The sequence below is a fragment of the Crocodylus siamensis genome, chromosome 5, assembly GCF_052110815.1.
Source record: "Crocodylus siamensis isolate JL-2025a chromosome 5, ASM5211081v1, whole genome shotgun sequence".
Taxonomy (NCBI): Eukaryota; Metazoa; Chordata; order Crocodylia; family Crocodylidae; genus Crocodylus; species Crocodylus siamensis.
The window spans coordinates 162531598-162546181 of NC_143399.1; the positions used below are offsets into that span (position 1 = coordinate 162531598).

At 40.0% G+C, this 14584-nt stretch overlaps 1 protein-coding gene across 1 annotated transcript in view; it reads left to right on the top strand.

Moving 5' to 3' along the window:
* The window catches only part of THSD7A (thrombospondin type 1 domain containing 7A), a 528740-nt gene that overhangs the window by 461448 nt on the left and 52708 nt on the right, over positions 1-14584 (top strand). Inside the window, exon 18 of the mRNA XM_090046913.1 lies at positions 12479-12657. Coding sequence (XP_089903039.1) covers positions 12479-12657 — 179 coding nt within the window. The remainder of the gene's footprint in view (positions 1-12478; positions 12658-14584) is intronic.

The window sequence follows — 14584 nt, forward strand, 5'->3', positions numbered from 1 at the left end:
GTCCTAGTAGGCATCTTGTAAAAAAAAACCCAGAATAGTAAGTTTTACATCTAGTTTTACATCTCCAGATTTCTCATTCCAGTTTCCTGAACCCCCTGTGACATGCAATCGGTATGGAAAACTTGAGTCTAAATGTCCAAAGATTTGGCAAATTTATAAACAGCTGAAAAAGAGCCTTTTTCACACAGGACAACTTTAATAATAGGCAGTACTACCTATTAATTTGTTACAAATTCATTAATCTTGTCATGGTATAAAAGACACTGTATTGCATAAAGCACAATCAGGAAACCCTCTAAGAAAGCCTCCTTAATAGGTAGTACTGTGCCATAGAACCTCCACTTCCATTTGTAAGTTATATTTCTACTCTTATAGCTGCGATTTTAACAAAGTACACAGCTCAAAACAACATCTTTGAAGCCATAAACAGACATCCTTTTTAGAGAAAGATCAGCTGTGATGGGATTTGTCGCGACACAACTGATCTGTTTCACTGGTGTGTTTAGATGTTGGGCCTCTGATACTCTTAGGGATTCAGGGGCTCAATCCTGTGGGGCAGCAGCCCTGGATGATGTTCCCCAACTCAGGACATGGCAACAAGATACATATATCTTGGGAACCCTCTACAAGGGAATTTCTGTGGTGCACAGTAAGCAAACAGACGTGTAAGGCACCACAAACCATGACTGTCTTTTGGCTGCAGAAACATTTTTGGACACTTGTAGTGAGGTAGGACGTGTTTTTGCTTGCAACTTATGCCGCTGTAAAAATTCTTATGGTAGCACAAGGGTAACATCAGTTTGCACCCTCAGAGTTGTAAACTTCCCTGTCTACTGTCAGTACCTCATATACTTCATCACTCACTGGCTGTGGACTTCAGAACTTTCTTGTGGAAAAAACTAAGGAGTTTTTCCCCATAATTTTTTTTGTAGCAGTAACATTTGTTTCTGTCCTTTTACAGGATGTACAGGTCCTGGTTGTAGGCATCTTGGTGGTAGAATCATAAAAAGGGTTGGAAGGGACCTTAGGAGGTCATCTAGTCCAACCCTCTGCTCAAGGCAGGACCATCCCCAACTAGATCATTGCAGCCAAGGCTTTGTCTAGCTGGGTCTTAAAAACCTCTAAGGATGGAGATTGCACCACCTCTCAGTAACCTGTTCCAGTGTTTTACCACCATCCTAGTGAGAAAGTTCTTTCTAATATGCATCCTTAACTTCCTTTGCTCCAACGTGAAACTGTTGCTCCTTTTTCTGCCATATGCCACCACTGAGAACAATCTAGCTCCATCCTCTTTTGAACCCTCTTCAGCTCTCCTATCCCCCACCCCGGGTAGGTTAGCTGGGGCAGTGGCAGCAGCAGGCAGGCAGGGGTGTGAGGAATGGGAGGGAAAGGGATGTGCCACTGAGCAGCATGGATAGGAAAGGAAAGGAAAGGGTAAATTCATACCTGATTCTGGGACTTAAAAAAAGTTCTGGGATGCTGTTCCCATGATGAGGTCTGAAAGGGGAAGTAAGACCTACTGTATTACATCTGCATCTTCCCACAGTGATCTCAGTAGACGGTTTAATGCATGTGATGAATGAAATATTTGCATTTACTTTTGCTTTGGAATCTCCCATAATGACTACTACTGCTATGAGTACTACAAGTGCTCACAGACCCCAGAGAGAACTATTGTGACATTCAATGAGTGTTTTTTTCTTTGCTTGGTTTCATAACTGTGCTTTTACTGCATACTTGAATCCCTCCTTCCCTTGACATATCTGTGGCTAGTTATAATATCCTTTAACTGTTGGTTGGGAAGCCTATAGGTTTTACTGTAGTTTTTGTATTCTTTCCTCATACATTAGTCTCTCTAAACTGTCTTTAATTCTTTGATAAATTCTTTTCCTTATCTTTATGTTAATGAATTCCCCAAGTTATATTCTATACTCTAAGAGTCACCTCAGCAGCACTATTTAAGAGAGAAACTCTCCTTATCCTTTGTGATGAGATGCATTGAGATGACAGATACAGCTGAGAATCATGGTGGAGCTAATCCTGTTTACCTTGTGCATGCCAGAATACTGATTATATTGCAAGTATTCCTAAAAGATCAGAACCCCATTTATAGTAGGTGCTATAGAAACATACAATAAGAAATGGTCCCTGTTGCTAAAAGCTCACCTATTGTATTAGAAATGTTCATCAATATTTTTACATTACCTAGCACACATCTGTCCATCTTTTTTGGAATGATGGCTGGATTGGATCATGGGACTTGTCATGGGCTATACAACCCACCTCTGGCAGTGGGACAAGTAGCAATGGCATTAACCCCTGAATGTTAATCACACTGCCACCACTAGCTTCAGTGCTGAAAGACATCCCTAACAGGGATATTAACCTGGAAATTCAGACTAGCATCATTATGGTTGACAACATCCCCCTTCACCATGCTGCTGCTGAAAAGTGTCCCCAGCAGAAATCTCATCCTGAAAATTCTGTGGTGGGGTGAGCAACAGCAAAGTTAACCACCCTTCTCTCTCAGGTGCTGGTCTCAGTGACACAGCAGCACCACGTGGGGATTAATACCACCAACCCTTGCCCTGCTGAAGAATTTCTGGGCCTGTGGGCCATGATTTAACCACTAACAGGCCACCATTTGGACAGACCTGAAGATTTTAGTGCAAGCAAATATATCCCTCCACTTAAAATGTGGATGGTCTAGATGGCTTAGTAGTCCTTTTCCTTCTCTAATTTCCTTTCATGTTTCCCATTCATGTCGTATTGTATTGGTATTTGATATCACAGTGTTTAATTTCCTTTTCCTTAGGTATTAGCTAGTCCTTTCACAATTGAATTCTATTCTGTGTCTTGGACATACTTCTAACACCCCCTAAATCCCATGGTACTTTCTTGTCCTCTATGGAGCACACAAGACTTTCTAATCTGGTATCATATGTGGTTTTTAATGTGTGGTTTATTCCTTCTTGCAAATCATGAATAAAAGATGCTGAATTAGACTAAATCTAACAGGGAACTCAGTGGTGTCCCATTGGATAGTGCTCACTAACTCAGTATACATTACAGCTTCTCGTCAATTTTTGCGTTTAGCTCTTGAGCTAATGTTATTTCTACCCATTTCAAACCATTTGTATTTCAGGCCCATTGAATTAATACCTCCATTGCAAATTAAGTATAGTAAGTACTGTACTCAACTGTAGGCATAGTACAGATTTTTTATTATCTTTAGCCATTTGTAGCTAAATAGCAAGGTGCTGAATATGATGTTTTCTTTGTTTTATGTGCATGTTTGCTGTTGCATGTGATTCTGTTATCTCCTTTACATAGTGTGTGTATAAAGAAAACATATCCTGTACCTTGCTATTGGAAATATCAGATGTGATTTTAGTGAGATAAGAGTTTGGGGAGTAGCTTGGTTCTGCAGATTCAGTGCTGAAATTCAGAGCAGACAAATTCTGTGCTAAACTGTTCCATCAGCTTTCCATGTCATTTTTCCTAAGTCATTTAATCTCTCTGTATTTTAACTACCCAAGGCAAATCCTCAAGTTGTACACACATAGGCTAAGTACAGACAGTCAAAAAGCCCAAAGCTGAATTGGGTCAATTTTTACAGACTAACCTAAACTGCATAGATTGAACTAATAAACAAGTGAACAGACATTCACTTTTGATTCTGGAAATGCAGCCACATGGCTGCAGTGGTTCAGGCCAGAAGCCAGGGGGCTCTAGAGCATGTCTCCCTGTTCAGCTGGAACAGACAGCTCGGACCAAAGCTAGTCTGCCCATTCTGTGAGAGAGGGTTTGTGAGAGTGGTGCAAAGCATCCTGGAATGCTGGAGGACTGTGAGTTCACTTGAATCTGGAGGGGATCTGGAATAGAAGTTAAATAAACCAGTTTAACCTAAATCAGTTGGGTCTGTTACTATATCTTTCCAGGTTTATTGTAAACTGATTTAGGCCATTTTGAAAGCAGTTTATACACATTGAACTTCTTTTGTGTTACAGATTTGAACTTATTTCTGATCACTTATACCAGTTTATGTGTAATTTCTGTCCCTAGCCATAGTCACTTAACTGCACAAGCACACTTGCACACAAGTAGGAGTTGACACTTGCACAGAAGTAGGAGTTCATGCTAAACCTGTGGGTCCCTACTTCACTGCTCAACAGACTGATCTATGATATGTAGTTATCCAGTTGGAACAGAATTGCCTAGGTACTAATGTAATGATGTTTCACTCTGTAACTCTGGGTAAGTACCAACACTTTAGTCAGAAAAAACACAAAGAAACGCATCTAAAAAGTGTTAGATGGAGGACAGAAAGAATGAGGAGGGTCAGGAACAGTACTATCTTATGCCAGAGTAATTTACTCTGATTAAATGCATGCATAGATGCTGATGGTGGGTGTAAATTGTGCCTGGTCAGCCCAGCTAACTGGGGGCCAGACTCCTGCCTGCTGCCTAGCCATAAAGCTCTGCACTTTCAGCACCCTTATCCCCCTGCCATCTACTTTATCATTGCTGCCAGGAGCTGAACACTCCATCCAACATAGCTGCCTGGAGCTGAACAGTCCTGGTGTAAAATGCTCTGCCCTGGCTCAAACTGGGCACATGTGTAGATGCTGTTCCTGAAAGTAGTTTACTCCAACTCAAACTGCTCTGGAGTTTATTGCTTCACATTAATTGTATGTGTAGACACATTCAGTGTGTTTTCAGTATGAGGGAATAATTTCTCTTTAACAGGCAAGATTTTTTTTACCACAGTATCGCTACAGCTTATTGATAAGGAAGTGGAAACAGAAATGCCAAACCCCTGTGTGATTTAAAGTTTAAATTAGAATGTACACGGCAACAGAATCAAAAGTTTATATCTATGTCTTGATCACCATTTTATTTTATGGCTTGTTTATTCTACAGCTACAGTATTTAGTTTCTGTCCTTCATATTGTAATTAGGATTCATGACCCACATAAACTGAGACACGGTATTTTGTTTGTGTGTGTATGTTTTGAGGGGAGAGAAGGCATGGCAGACAGATGTAACATTTTGTATATAGGTCATATTGCCCCTCTTAATTCACATCAGTTTATTGTTAAGACCTTAGGCACAGTTGACCAGTCCAGGGTAGTTTGTCTGTTGCCTTATTAGTGTGAGATTATATCCCCCTTTAGCATTAATTAAATGAGATGCATTGATTTGTGCTGATTCTACAAAGCTCTCTATGGCTACAAGGCTTATGCAGGGGATTAGAAAGGGCTATCTGTGTATCATTGAATATTTTTGCAACAGATGTTGGGAGTATCTATGTGAAACAAGGAATTTTTTATTTAATTGTTCATGTGCCTGACAGTCAAATCTCAAAATGTTACAAAATGTGGTCTTGGCCATTAATTTATAACTTGCTTAATTGATAACATTTTTATAATATTTTTTTCTTTAAATCTTTTTTTCTTTTTCCAGTATTCACAAGCTACAGCTCTGCATATCTAAAAAAGGAAAATTGTAGGCATAGAAGTTAAGATAAAATGTTTTATTTTGTCTTATTTTTTAAATTAACCACAGCCTTATGAAACACATTATGTTCTTTCACAGAACCCTCTAATTCAAGTCTAATCCAAGATCGAGCCCCTGAATCCCTAAGAGTGTCAGAGGCCCAACCCTATGGGGCAGTGCTGTAGCAACATCTAGACACACCAGTGAAACAGATCAATTGTGTCCGGACAAATCCCAGCACAGCTGATATTTCTCTAAAAAGGATGTCTGTTTATAGCTTCAAAGATGTTGTTTTGAGCTGTGTACTTAGTTAACATTGCAGCTGTAAGAGTAGAAATATAACTTACAAATGGAAGTGGAGGTTCTATAGCACAGTACTACCTATTAAGGAGGCTTTCTTAGAGTGTTTCCTGGTTGTGCTTTATGCAATACAGCAAAATACTAGGTATTTAGGCCTTCAATACTACCGTTAAAGTCATTACAAACATTATTGGCAATGTTTGTAATGACTTTAATGTTGAGTGAGGTATGGAAACTTAGACATACCTCATCTGTTTGCTAACAATTTCTCTGTATTTATAATACTAGCTTTCATACGGGTTGTATGCTGCCCTGGAATAGATTACCCCATGCATTTGTGACAATTTTGAATGAACTTCTTTATGGCCTTATTGTTGGATAATAATAATGTGGCAATTGCACTGTGTTAAATTATCAATTTAATAATAATTTTTTATAGTAGCTAATAAGTCTTGAAGAGGAATCCTGCGGGGGGGGGGGAGAAACGATAACTCCATAGACATTGTATAATAGTCACAAATGTAACCACTCCCAGATAATGAATGTGTACCTTTTACATTTTAAAGCCAAGAGAACTTCAGAGAGCTATGTTTTTTTCCAAATCTCAAAAATCCAAAGAAGTGGGCTGATGTTGATCTCAAGGAGGAGGACAGGTGTACAGTCCAAGTACTATGTTTTTCGAGACGGTTATAAGACACAAGACAGTTCTCCACATTTGAATGAAAGAAACTTGTCAACACAGACAAGTGCAAGGTGATGCACCTTGGGAGGAACAACCAGCACCATACCTACGGGTTGGGGAACTCCCCTCTTGTCAGCACGGAGGCGGAAAGGGATGTGGGGGTCATCATTGACTCCAAGATGAACATGGGCTGGCAGTGTGGGGAGGCAGTCAGGAAGGCCAACCGCACCTTGGCATGCATCCACAGATGCATCTCAAGCAGGTCCAAGGAGGTGATCCTCCCCCTCTATGCGGCACTGGTCAGGCCGCAGCTGAAGTATTGCGTCCAGTTCTGGGTGCCACACTTCAAGAGGGATGTCGACAGCATGAAGAGGGTCCAGAGGAGGGCCACTCGTATGATCAGGGACAGCAGGGCAGGCCCTATGAGGACAGGCTGCGGGACCTGAACCTGTTCAGCCTCCAAAAGAGAAGGCTGAGGGGGGATCTTGTGGCCTGTTATAAACTAGTCAGGGGGGATCAGCAGGCATTGGGGAAGTCACTGTTTCCCCGAGCACTGCCAGGAGTGACCAGGAATAACGGTCACAAGCTGGCCAGAGGGTAGGTTTAGGTTAGATATCAGGAGGTGCTACTTCACTGTCAGGGTGGCTAGGGTCTGGAACCAGCTTCCAAGAGAAGTGGTGCAGGCTCCTACCCTGGGGGTGTTTAAGAGGAGGTTAGATGAACATCTTGCTGGGGTCATTTGACCCCAGTATTCTTTCCTGCCATGGCAGGGGGTTGGACTAGATGATCTGCTCAGGTCCCTTCTGACCCTAGAAACTATGAAACTATAAACTATGAAACCAACCAAAAAAGAGTCAGATTTTATGCACTAACATGTGCAGCATTCAAAGAGAGAGGATCTTAGACCAATTAGATGATGACCATGTCATGAGGTAAAATATGAAATTGATGTAAGCTGCTGTAACAAATGACTCCTCATACCCTTAAATGACTTTATGCTACCACCCCAGGTGGTTATCTTCCCTAGTTTTGAATTCTTCTCAAGTGGTAGTGGCTGAAAGACATTAAGGATCAAATATGGGTCAGTTATAATAGTTGACCTGACGTAGTAGTCTTACTCTAGTTCATACTAGTTGTCCACTTCACAAACTTATGATCTATAAACACCATCTGGTGGAACCATATGTAGAAAGTAAGGACCACTGCATTGGGGAAAGAGGGTAATTACCCACCCCACCCCACTACCCTTCTGGATCCCTAAAAATACCTCTTCATTCTTCACTTCAACCATGTTTCCTCAAGAGCTACCATTTTTTTGAGATATTTTCTGACTTTTGGTTGTTTGCTCTAGTTCTCTCCCTCCTTCTTGCTTTATCTTGACCTTATCTTCAATTTTCTAGCTCATCTTCACCTGCCCTTCCAGTTCTGTCTTTTCCCCATACACTCCCTCTCTTGCTTCCCCTTGTCTTTCCATTTAGTTTATTTCCACATAAATAGGGATACGCTCCCTTGCCTCCCCCAAAAATAAAGTCTTCTGTGTGGAAGAGCTAAGAATAGATCTTATCTAGAGAGCAGATGCTGCCCCATCAGCCTTTGAAGAGTAAAGAAATGTAATGCTTCAGTCCTGTGTTTACAGAATAGTTGCTTATATTGGTTGGCCTACCAAATCCTTTCCTGAAACATGTCCAATGACCATTAAATGAACTAGAATGTACTGTATTATGAATCTTATTGAGATTAAATATGTTGTAGTAAAGACACAATTATGGCTTTATTACATTTTGATTTAAAGTTTTTGAACCGACTGGTACAAGTACATAGAGATATTTACTGAAGTGTATTTGAGATTAAAGATTGCAGCAGCACAGATTCTTTTGTCATTTTGTGGAAGCATTTTATATTTTAAAGGCAGCTGAATGTAATTATAACGTGTTACTTATGACTTGCAACAAATAGTTTTTATCTGATATCCCTCCAAATGCAAGATTGCAAATTGCTGATTGAGTTTTTTAACATACAATCATCTGCAAACATTATTTAACTTAGGTAAAAAATTCTTTATGGTTCTATTTTGGGTCAATGACCAGGGAAACAAAGATAAATATGTACTAATCTGGTAGTCGGTTTAAGAAACTATATATTCCTACAATTTTTTCCTTGTCGCAGGAACCAGTCCATCTTCCAGAGTCTAAATATGTTTGTGTTACTTATTTCAGACTGTGCCTTTATTTATGACTGAGGCAGATGGTAAGGATCCCATTGTGTTACAATCAGGAAAGTTAAAATACTTTAGCATTTCATATAAAAGCCTTAATACGTGGTCTTTCTGAGCCAGTTTCTGTTGATTGATCGGAAGTAATTACTAAAAAAATGAATTATTTACCTAAAAAAAAGATTAATTTGATTCTTCAAAACATTAATTGGACAGAAACAAATTTAACAAATTACTAAAGTTGTGCATTACTGTTAAAAATGTGTAGGTCAGTGTGGACAAAAATATACAAAGGTAAATTCGAAGTTTTTTAGGTAACACATACAGGAAGTTAGAATAACAAGTAAATTAAAGGTAAGCTATATGCTAGATATTATACTTTTGTTTCTTTCAACTTTCTTGTAAAATCCATTTTCAAATTCTATTTTTTTAAATAGTGTATGGTTTTACACTAATCTCAACTCATTTGAAATACACATCTGGTGAAAATTTACAATTTACTACTTGCATACAAAATTTAACCTAGGATGGGGCTATGAAATCAAATACGTCTTATCTTTAAAAGTAACCGAGAGATGTCAGGTAAGGTGAACCATAATCAGTCGCATCCATGCTGCTTCAGGGCAGTCTATGCCATTGCATATTGTATGTTTTTCAAACATATATTATATCTAAGACAATATACCTTTCATAAAGTATTATTTGATAAATCAGTCAAGTGACAATAGTTACTTGACGAACAAGTTCATAACTCAGTTCAGTAAAGTTGTTGACATCTAACAAGATGATGCATTCTCTGAATAATCATTGTAGATCTGCCCAATTTGGGAGAGGCTCTGCACATGTATTTAATCATTTAACATTTTCAGACAGCAGCAAGCTATAGAAAACAGAGCTAGAATTCAGAGCTTTTCTGAATGTGTAGTAAAATGCTCATGCTCTAACTTTACAAAAACCCTTTTTTATTTCTGTTGTGCATTGTGTTCTATTGTGCATAAATTGTTGAAAAGTATTTATATATTTGGCAATAAAATCTATTTAGTGGCCCTGCATCTTTACATTGTACATAAGTGTTTGGCATTAACTGACTTCAGAAACAATTTTATCAGAAAAGACAGAAAATTGATACCTTGAAGTTCATATAGAACTTAACATTTCAAATATAGTTGCAAACATCACAGTTCGTGAAGATGCCATCAAGATGCAATGGTGAATAAAAAAGTAATAGAAAATATTAGACTGCATAAGGAATGGAATAATAAAACAAATATTAAAACATGGTATCACCAATATATCTATCAAGGGGTAGTCTTATGTGAAATACTGTGCTGTAATCCAGGACCCAGATTGAAGATGACAAAAGTAGTGACTTGTTTTTCTTGTCCACAAGACAAGCTCCACTGGCTTGGGAAGCTAAAATGAATGTCATGCAGAGGAGATTGTGCAGCTGTTCAGAGAATGATCATGAGCACACCCAAACTTGTCATGTTTGGTTTACCCTTAATTGGTGTGTGTGTACTTGTGGGTTGGACTGGATTGAGGCATAGGCAAAACAGATATGTGCCCAGAGCCCAGTAAAGTACTGGCATCAGAATCTAAGTTTTTAAATGTAAATTTAATCTCTAAGTGATTATAGCAGTGATACCTGGCTTGGTCTTCAGAGAATATCAACCTACAATCTCTGCAGTAAGGAAGGTACCCCTATAACAAGGTGTGCTCAAGCATTTTCAAAACAGATTAATGCCCTGCTGCTCTGGGGACTTAAGTTCCTAAGGGAAAGGTAAGCATGATTTCTCCACTGATCTCAAATGTTCCCCAGGCTCCTAATTGTTTGACTGGTTTGATTCCATGGATCAAGGTGATAACATAGCAGCAGTGACTCAAGCACAACTCATTGCACTAAAATATTGTGCATATCATCATCATAAAAAAAATCCCCTCTCTTTTTGAATAGGGGCTTTCTTTGATCAATAGCCCTAGATAATAGGTAATAGTTTTAACAGTGAATTATCATTAGGCATCTCAGGTACCACCCTGTAGAGAAAATGAAAGTCTACATCTTTCAGAGTTAGTATTTCTTGGTTTCTGTGGATTCAGGTGGACATTGCTCTGTACATTACACTGAAATCATGTTTTCAAGTTTTCTTTACAACCATAATGCTTAGAATGGTCTTTTAGGAAAACCAAGCCTTTGCAGAACAGGATGGAAGTCTCAACAATAAAAGTGCAGACTTTGCTCCCTGGCAGATATAACACACAGCACATGTAACATGCACGTATGATGATACAAATTGTGACTTGCCAACAGGCCAGAAGTTAACATTATGGTGGGATACTTTGGATGAGCAATTTCTTTGTGGCTGATCCACCATTTTTATCCAAGGATAAATTGGTTTGATGTCTGACATGCTACAGTTTCTCATACAATTCTCACATGAAGCACATAACAAATGCAATGTCTGCCAGTGTCCTCACTTAGCATGAGCTGGTACAATTCAAGCCCTACTATTACCCGTAGAAGAGGGAAATGGGAAGGGGCAGTTGAAGGTGGATAACAGATGCACAGGCTTGGAAAGACTTCTATATGCAGATGGGTTGAAAAGAGTGGGATTGCTTACTGTAGAGAAGAGATTGAGAATCAAAACACAAGTATTCAAACTAATGAATAGTATAGAGAAGGCTAATATGTTATCTCATGATACAAGAATTAGGGACGTTTAATCCACCTGAAAGACAACAAACTTAAAACCTTGACCAGACAGCCCTCCTGATATTATGAGAATTTTACACTGTACATGTGGCATGCTTTAGAACTGCATTACAATTAATTTTTTTTTAAGTATGTCAACTCCATATACAATAACTTGTACTTAAAAATAGTATTTACCAACAATTACACTGTGGAACATAAGATGCAACAGTTTTTCATCTTCTTTTTAGAGACAGCCTGTATACATTCAGGAAGACAGCTGCAGTAAATGTATGGTGGTAACTGACTTTTTATGGTTTCTGCTGTAAATGTGGATCTACACTACACAAACTGGAAAACTGTGACATATTCTTCTTATGTAAAAAATAGGTTCTCACTCATTCCATGAACAGAAGCAGTTTCCCCATGGTTCTCCCTATACATTCAGCCTCTCCTCTCTCCCGTTTCTCAGGATGCATGTGTTATCCAAATAAAAACATTTGCTTTCCCCTTCAGTTGCTCTATGCACAACTAGGGGCAGATTGTTGTTAATCTGTAAGTCTTTATTGTGGTAGGCCGGTCTCTTTTTCTAGTCAGGAATGGGTCAAAAAAAGTGTAATGTTCATTCATTTCACCATTGATAATACACACATCTTTTGGTCCAATTACACTGTCAACATAGATACAATGGCAGTGGATTTACTTAATATACACCTGTAAGGAGTTATAACTAAACTGGAGTCTGGGATTTTTAACATAGCTATCATCTGTGCAGTATAAGAATGATGGAACAAGAGACAGGTTAGTGTCAATTACACTCTAGCTGTCAGAAATGTAGAATGTTGAAATCCGGTGAGTATGAATCCTAATCAGATAATATTGAGGATTTTCAGCTGTTATTCCGACATAGACTTTAGCTGTATATGTCAGTTTCCCACAGAATTTAATTTAGCCCTAATGATGAAGAAATCTCTACATTCACACATCACTGTCAAGTCAAACTTTGGACACTTTAAATGAATTAGACTGAGGCTTCAGGGGAGAAGTGGCAGAATGACGTGCTGAAGAGATTTCACTTTCGTTTCCTTTCACTCAGGTTACATTGAGGAAGCCTGCATAATTCCATGTCCCTCAGATTGCAAGCTCAGTGAATGGTCCAACTGGTCTCGATGTAGTAAATCCTGTGGGAGCGGGGTAAAAGTTAGGTCTAAGTGGCTCCGTGAGAAACCGTACAATGGCGGTCGGCCTTGTCCCAAGCTGGATCATGTCAATCAGGTAATTTTTGCTCACTTCTACATTATTCACTTATTTATCTTTTCTCTATTCCACAGGTGTAGCGCATTAATCAGATCAATCAAGGATCCTTCCTTTCTGAGCAACTACGTAATATGCACTGAAAGTCATAGAGAACAAAAAGTCCTCAGTTGCAAAATGAAGGCTTTTATTCTGGGGCATTTAAAAGAACTGTATACAGTATGTTGCATTGCAATGGCAAACTGTATAGGCCCCCATACTACCAGATTTCTTGTTCAGTGAACTACAGATATTAAAGATAAGAAAACAAAAATACCTAGAAGCCCTCAAAATAGTTATGTTCTCCTTAGTCCTTTCTAGTATCCATTGGTCAAAATAGTTTTTAGCCTTTTGGAAGAATTTATTTTAAATGATATCTGTTGAGATTGAAGCTTGTACTGATGACTAAACGGATGTAGAGTCCTTCCTTAAGCATCAGGCAAACAATGTTAGCCATGTTAGTCTGAAGTCAGACAGAAGGCAGGTTAGGATGGAACCAGAACATTTATACACAAGATGATTTTTGCCATTTAAAACACATTAAAGTCATCAATTAATAAATGTGCCGGACTTTGGAGTGCTTTTAAAGTGACAGAAGTTACCTTAATTAAAGCTGGTTGGATGCGTTTTAAATGTAAGGTGAAATGTGGTAGCGCATGTCAGAACACCTAATTCTACTTAATTGCATGTGTATTTAACCAGGACTTTTTAAGTGGTAATTGTTATCACCAGGTGTAGCTAGCTCGCTCTACAGCAGGGGTGGGCAAAATATGGTCCGGGAGCCAGATGTGGCCCACCAGGCCATTCTATCTGACCTGTGGCGCCCCTAAAAAATTTAGACAATTAACATTTATCTGCCCTGGGCTGCCTGTCATGTGGCCCTCGATGGCTTGCCGAAATTCAGTAAGCGGCCCTCTCCCCAAAATAATTGCCCATCCCTGCTCTACAGCCAGCAGCCACCAGTATCAGCTTGTTTCAAATCATTCTGCTCTGTGTAACTGAAAAAATAGAAAACAAAAATAAAAATAATCATCATTATCTAGTTAGATTTTATTTATTTATTTATTCAAAACATACCATTAGGTGTGGAAAAGAGAGTGCAAAAGGGAGAACCTGAGAACCAATCTCTCCACCCCAAGTGCATTACAGTCAGGGCTGCAAGCTCTGCTCTGTGGAGCCTGCAAGGGAAACCCTCCACTGGGGGGGGAAACAACCCCCCCATGAGACCCCTTTAAATCCCCTAAAACCCTAAGTGCAGCTAGAATTCACCCCCCTCCCCCAGTGCTGCAGGTGGAGCTGACACTGGAGTGAAGCTAAGGCAGAAGCCCCAGCCTGAGTTGCAGCCCAAGCTCTGGTGCTGGGAGCAGCAGTGGCGGTGACATAGAGTGCATTTCTTTGGGGGGCAGTTTCCCATCCTACAATCCACATGCTGCTTGGGAGTCTGGGGGGGGGACTTTGGGGAGGTCTCATGGGGGGTTTCCCCTCTCACTGTGAAGGGGAACACAGGTGTTTAAGCCACTTCTCCAAAGTGTGCACAAGATGGGGGGGCGGTCTCTGGTGGGGGGTGGGTATTGCCCAGTGGGCCCCATTGTGCATAGGAACCGAGTGTTGTCTGATTGACAGGGGTTTGGGGGGCCTCAGGGGTCTTGGGGGATTCCCCATTTTGGGGAGTGTGCAGTGGCCATGCAGTGATAGTGGGGCATGGGTGCATTCTTTCCTGCCCCCCGCCCCTCCTGAGTGCAGGGGAGTCTGTGGGTGAGCCTGCCAGTAATGTAGTGGGCTGGCTGCAGGGGGTCTCAAGTGGCTGGCCCCTTTTTGGGTGATCATCAGGGGTGGGGTATGGGGTGGGAAAGGGGCTTGCCCACTCATGCATTAAGGGGTGTGCCAGTTGGTCCTCGCTGTGTGAACT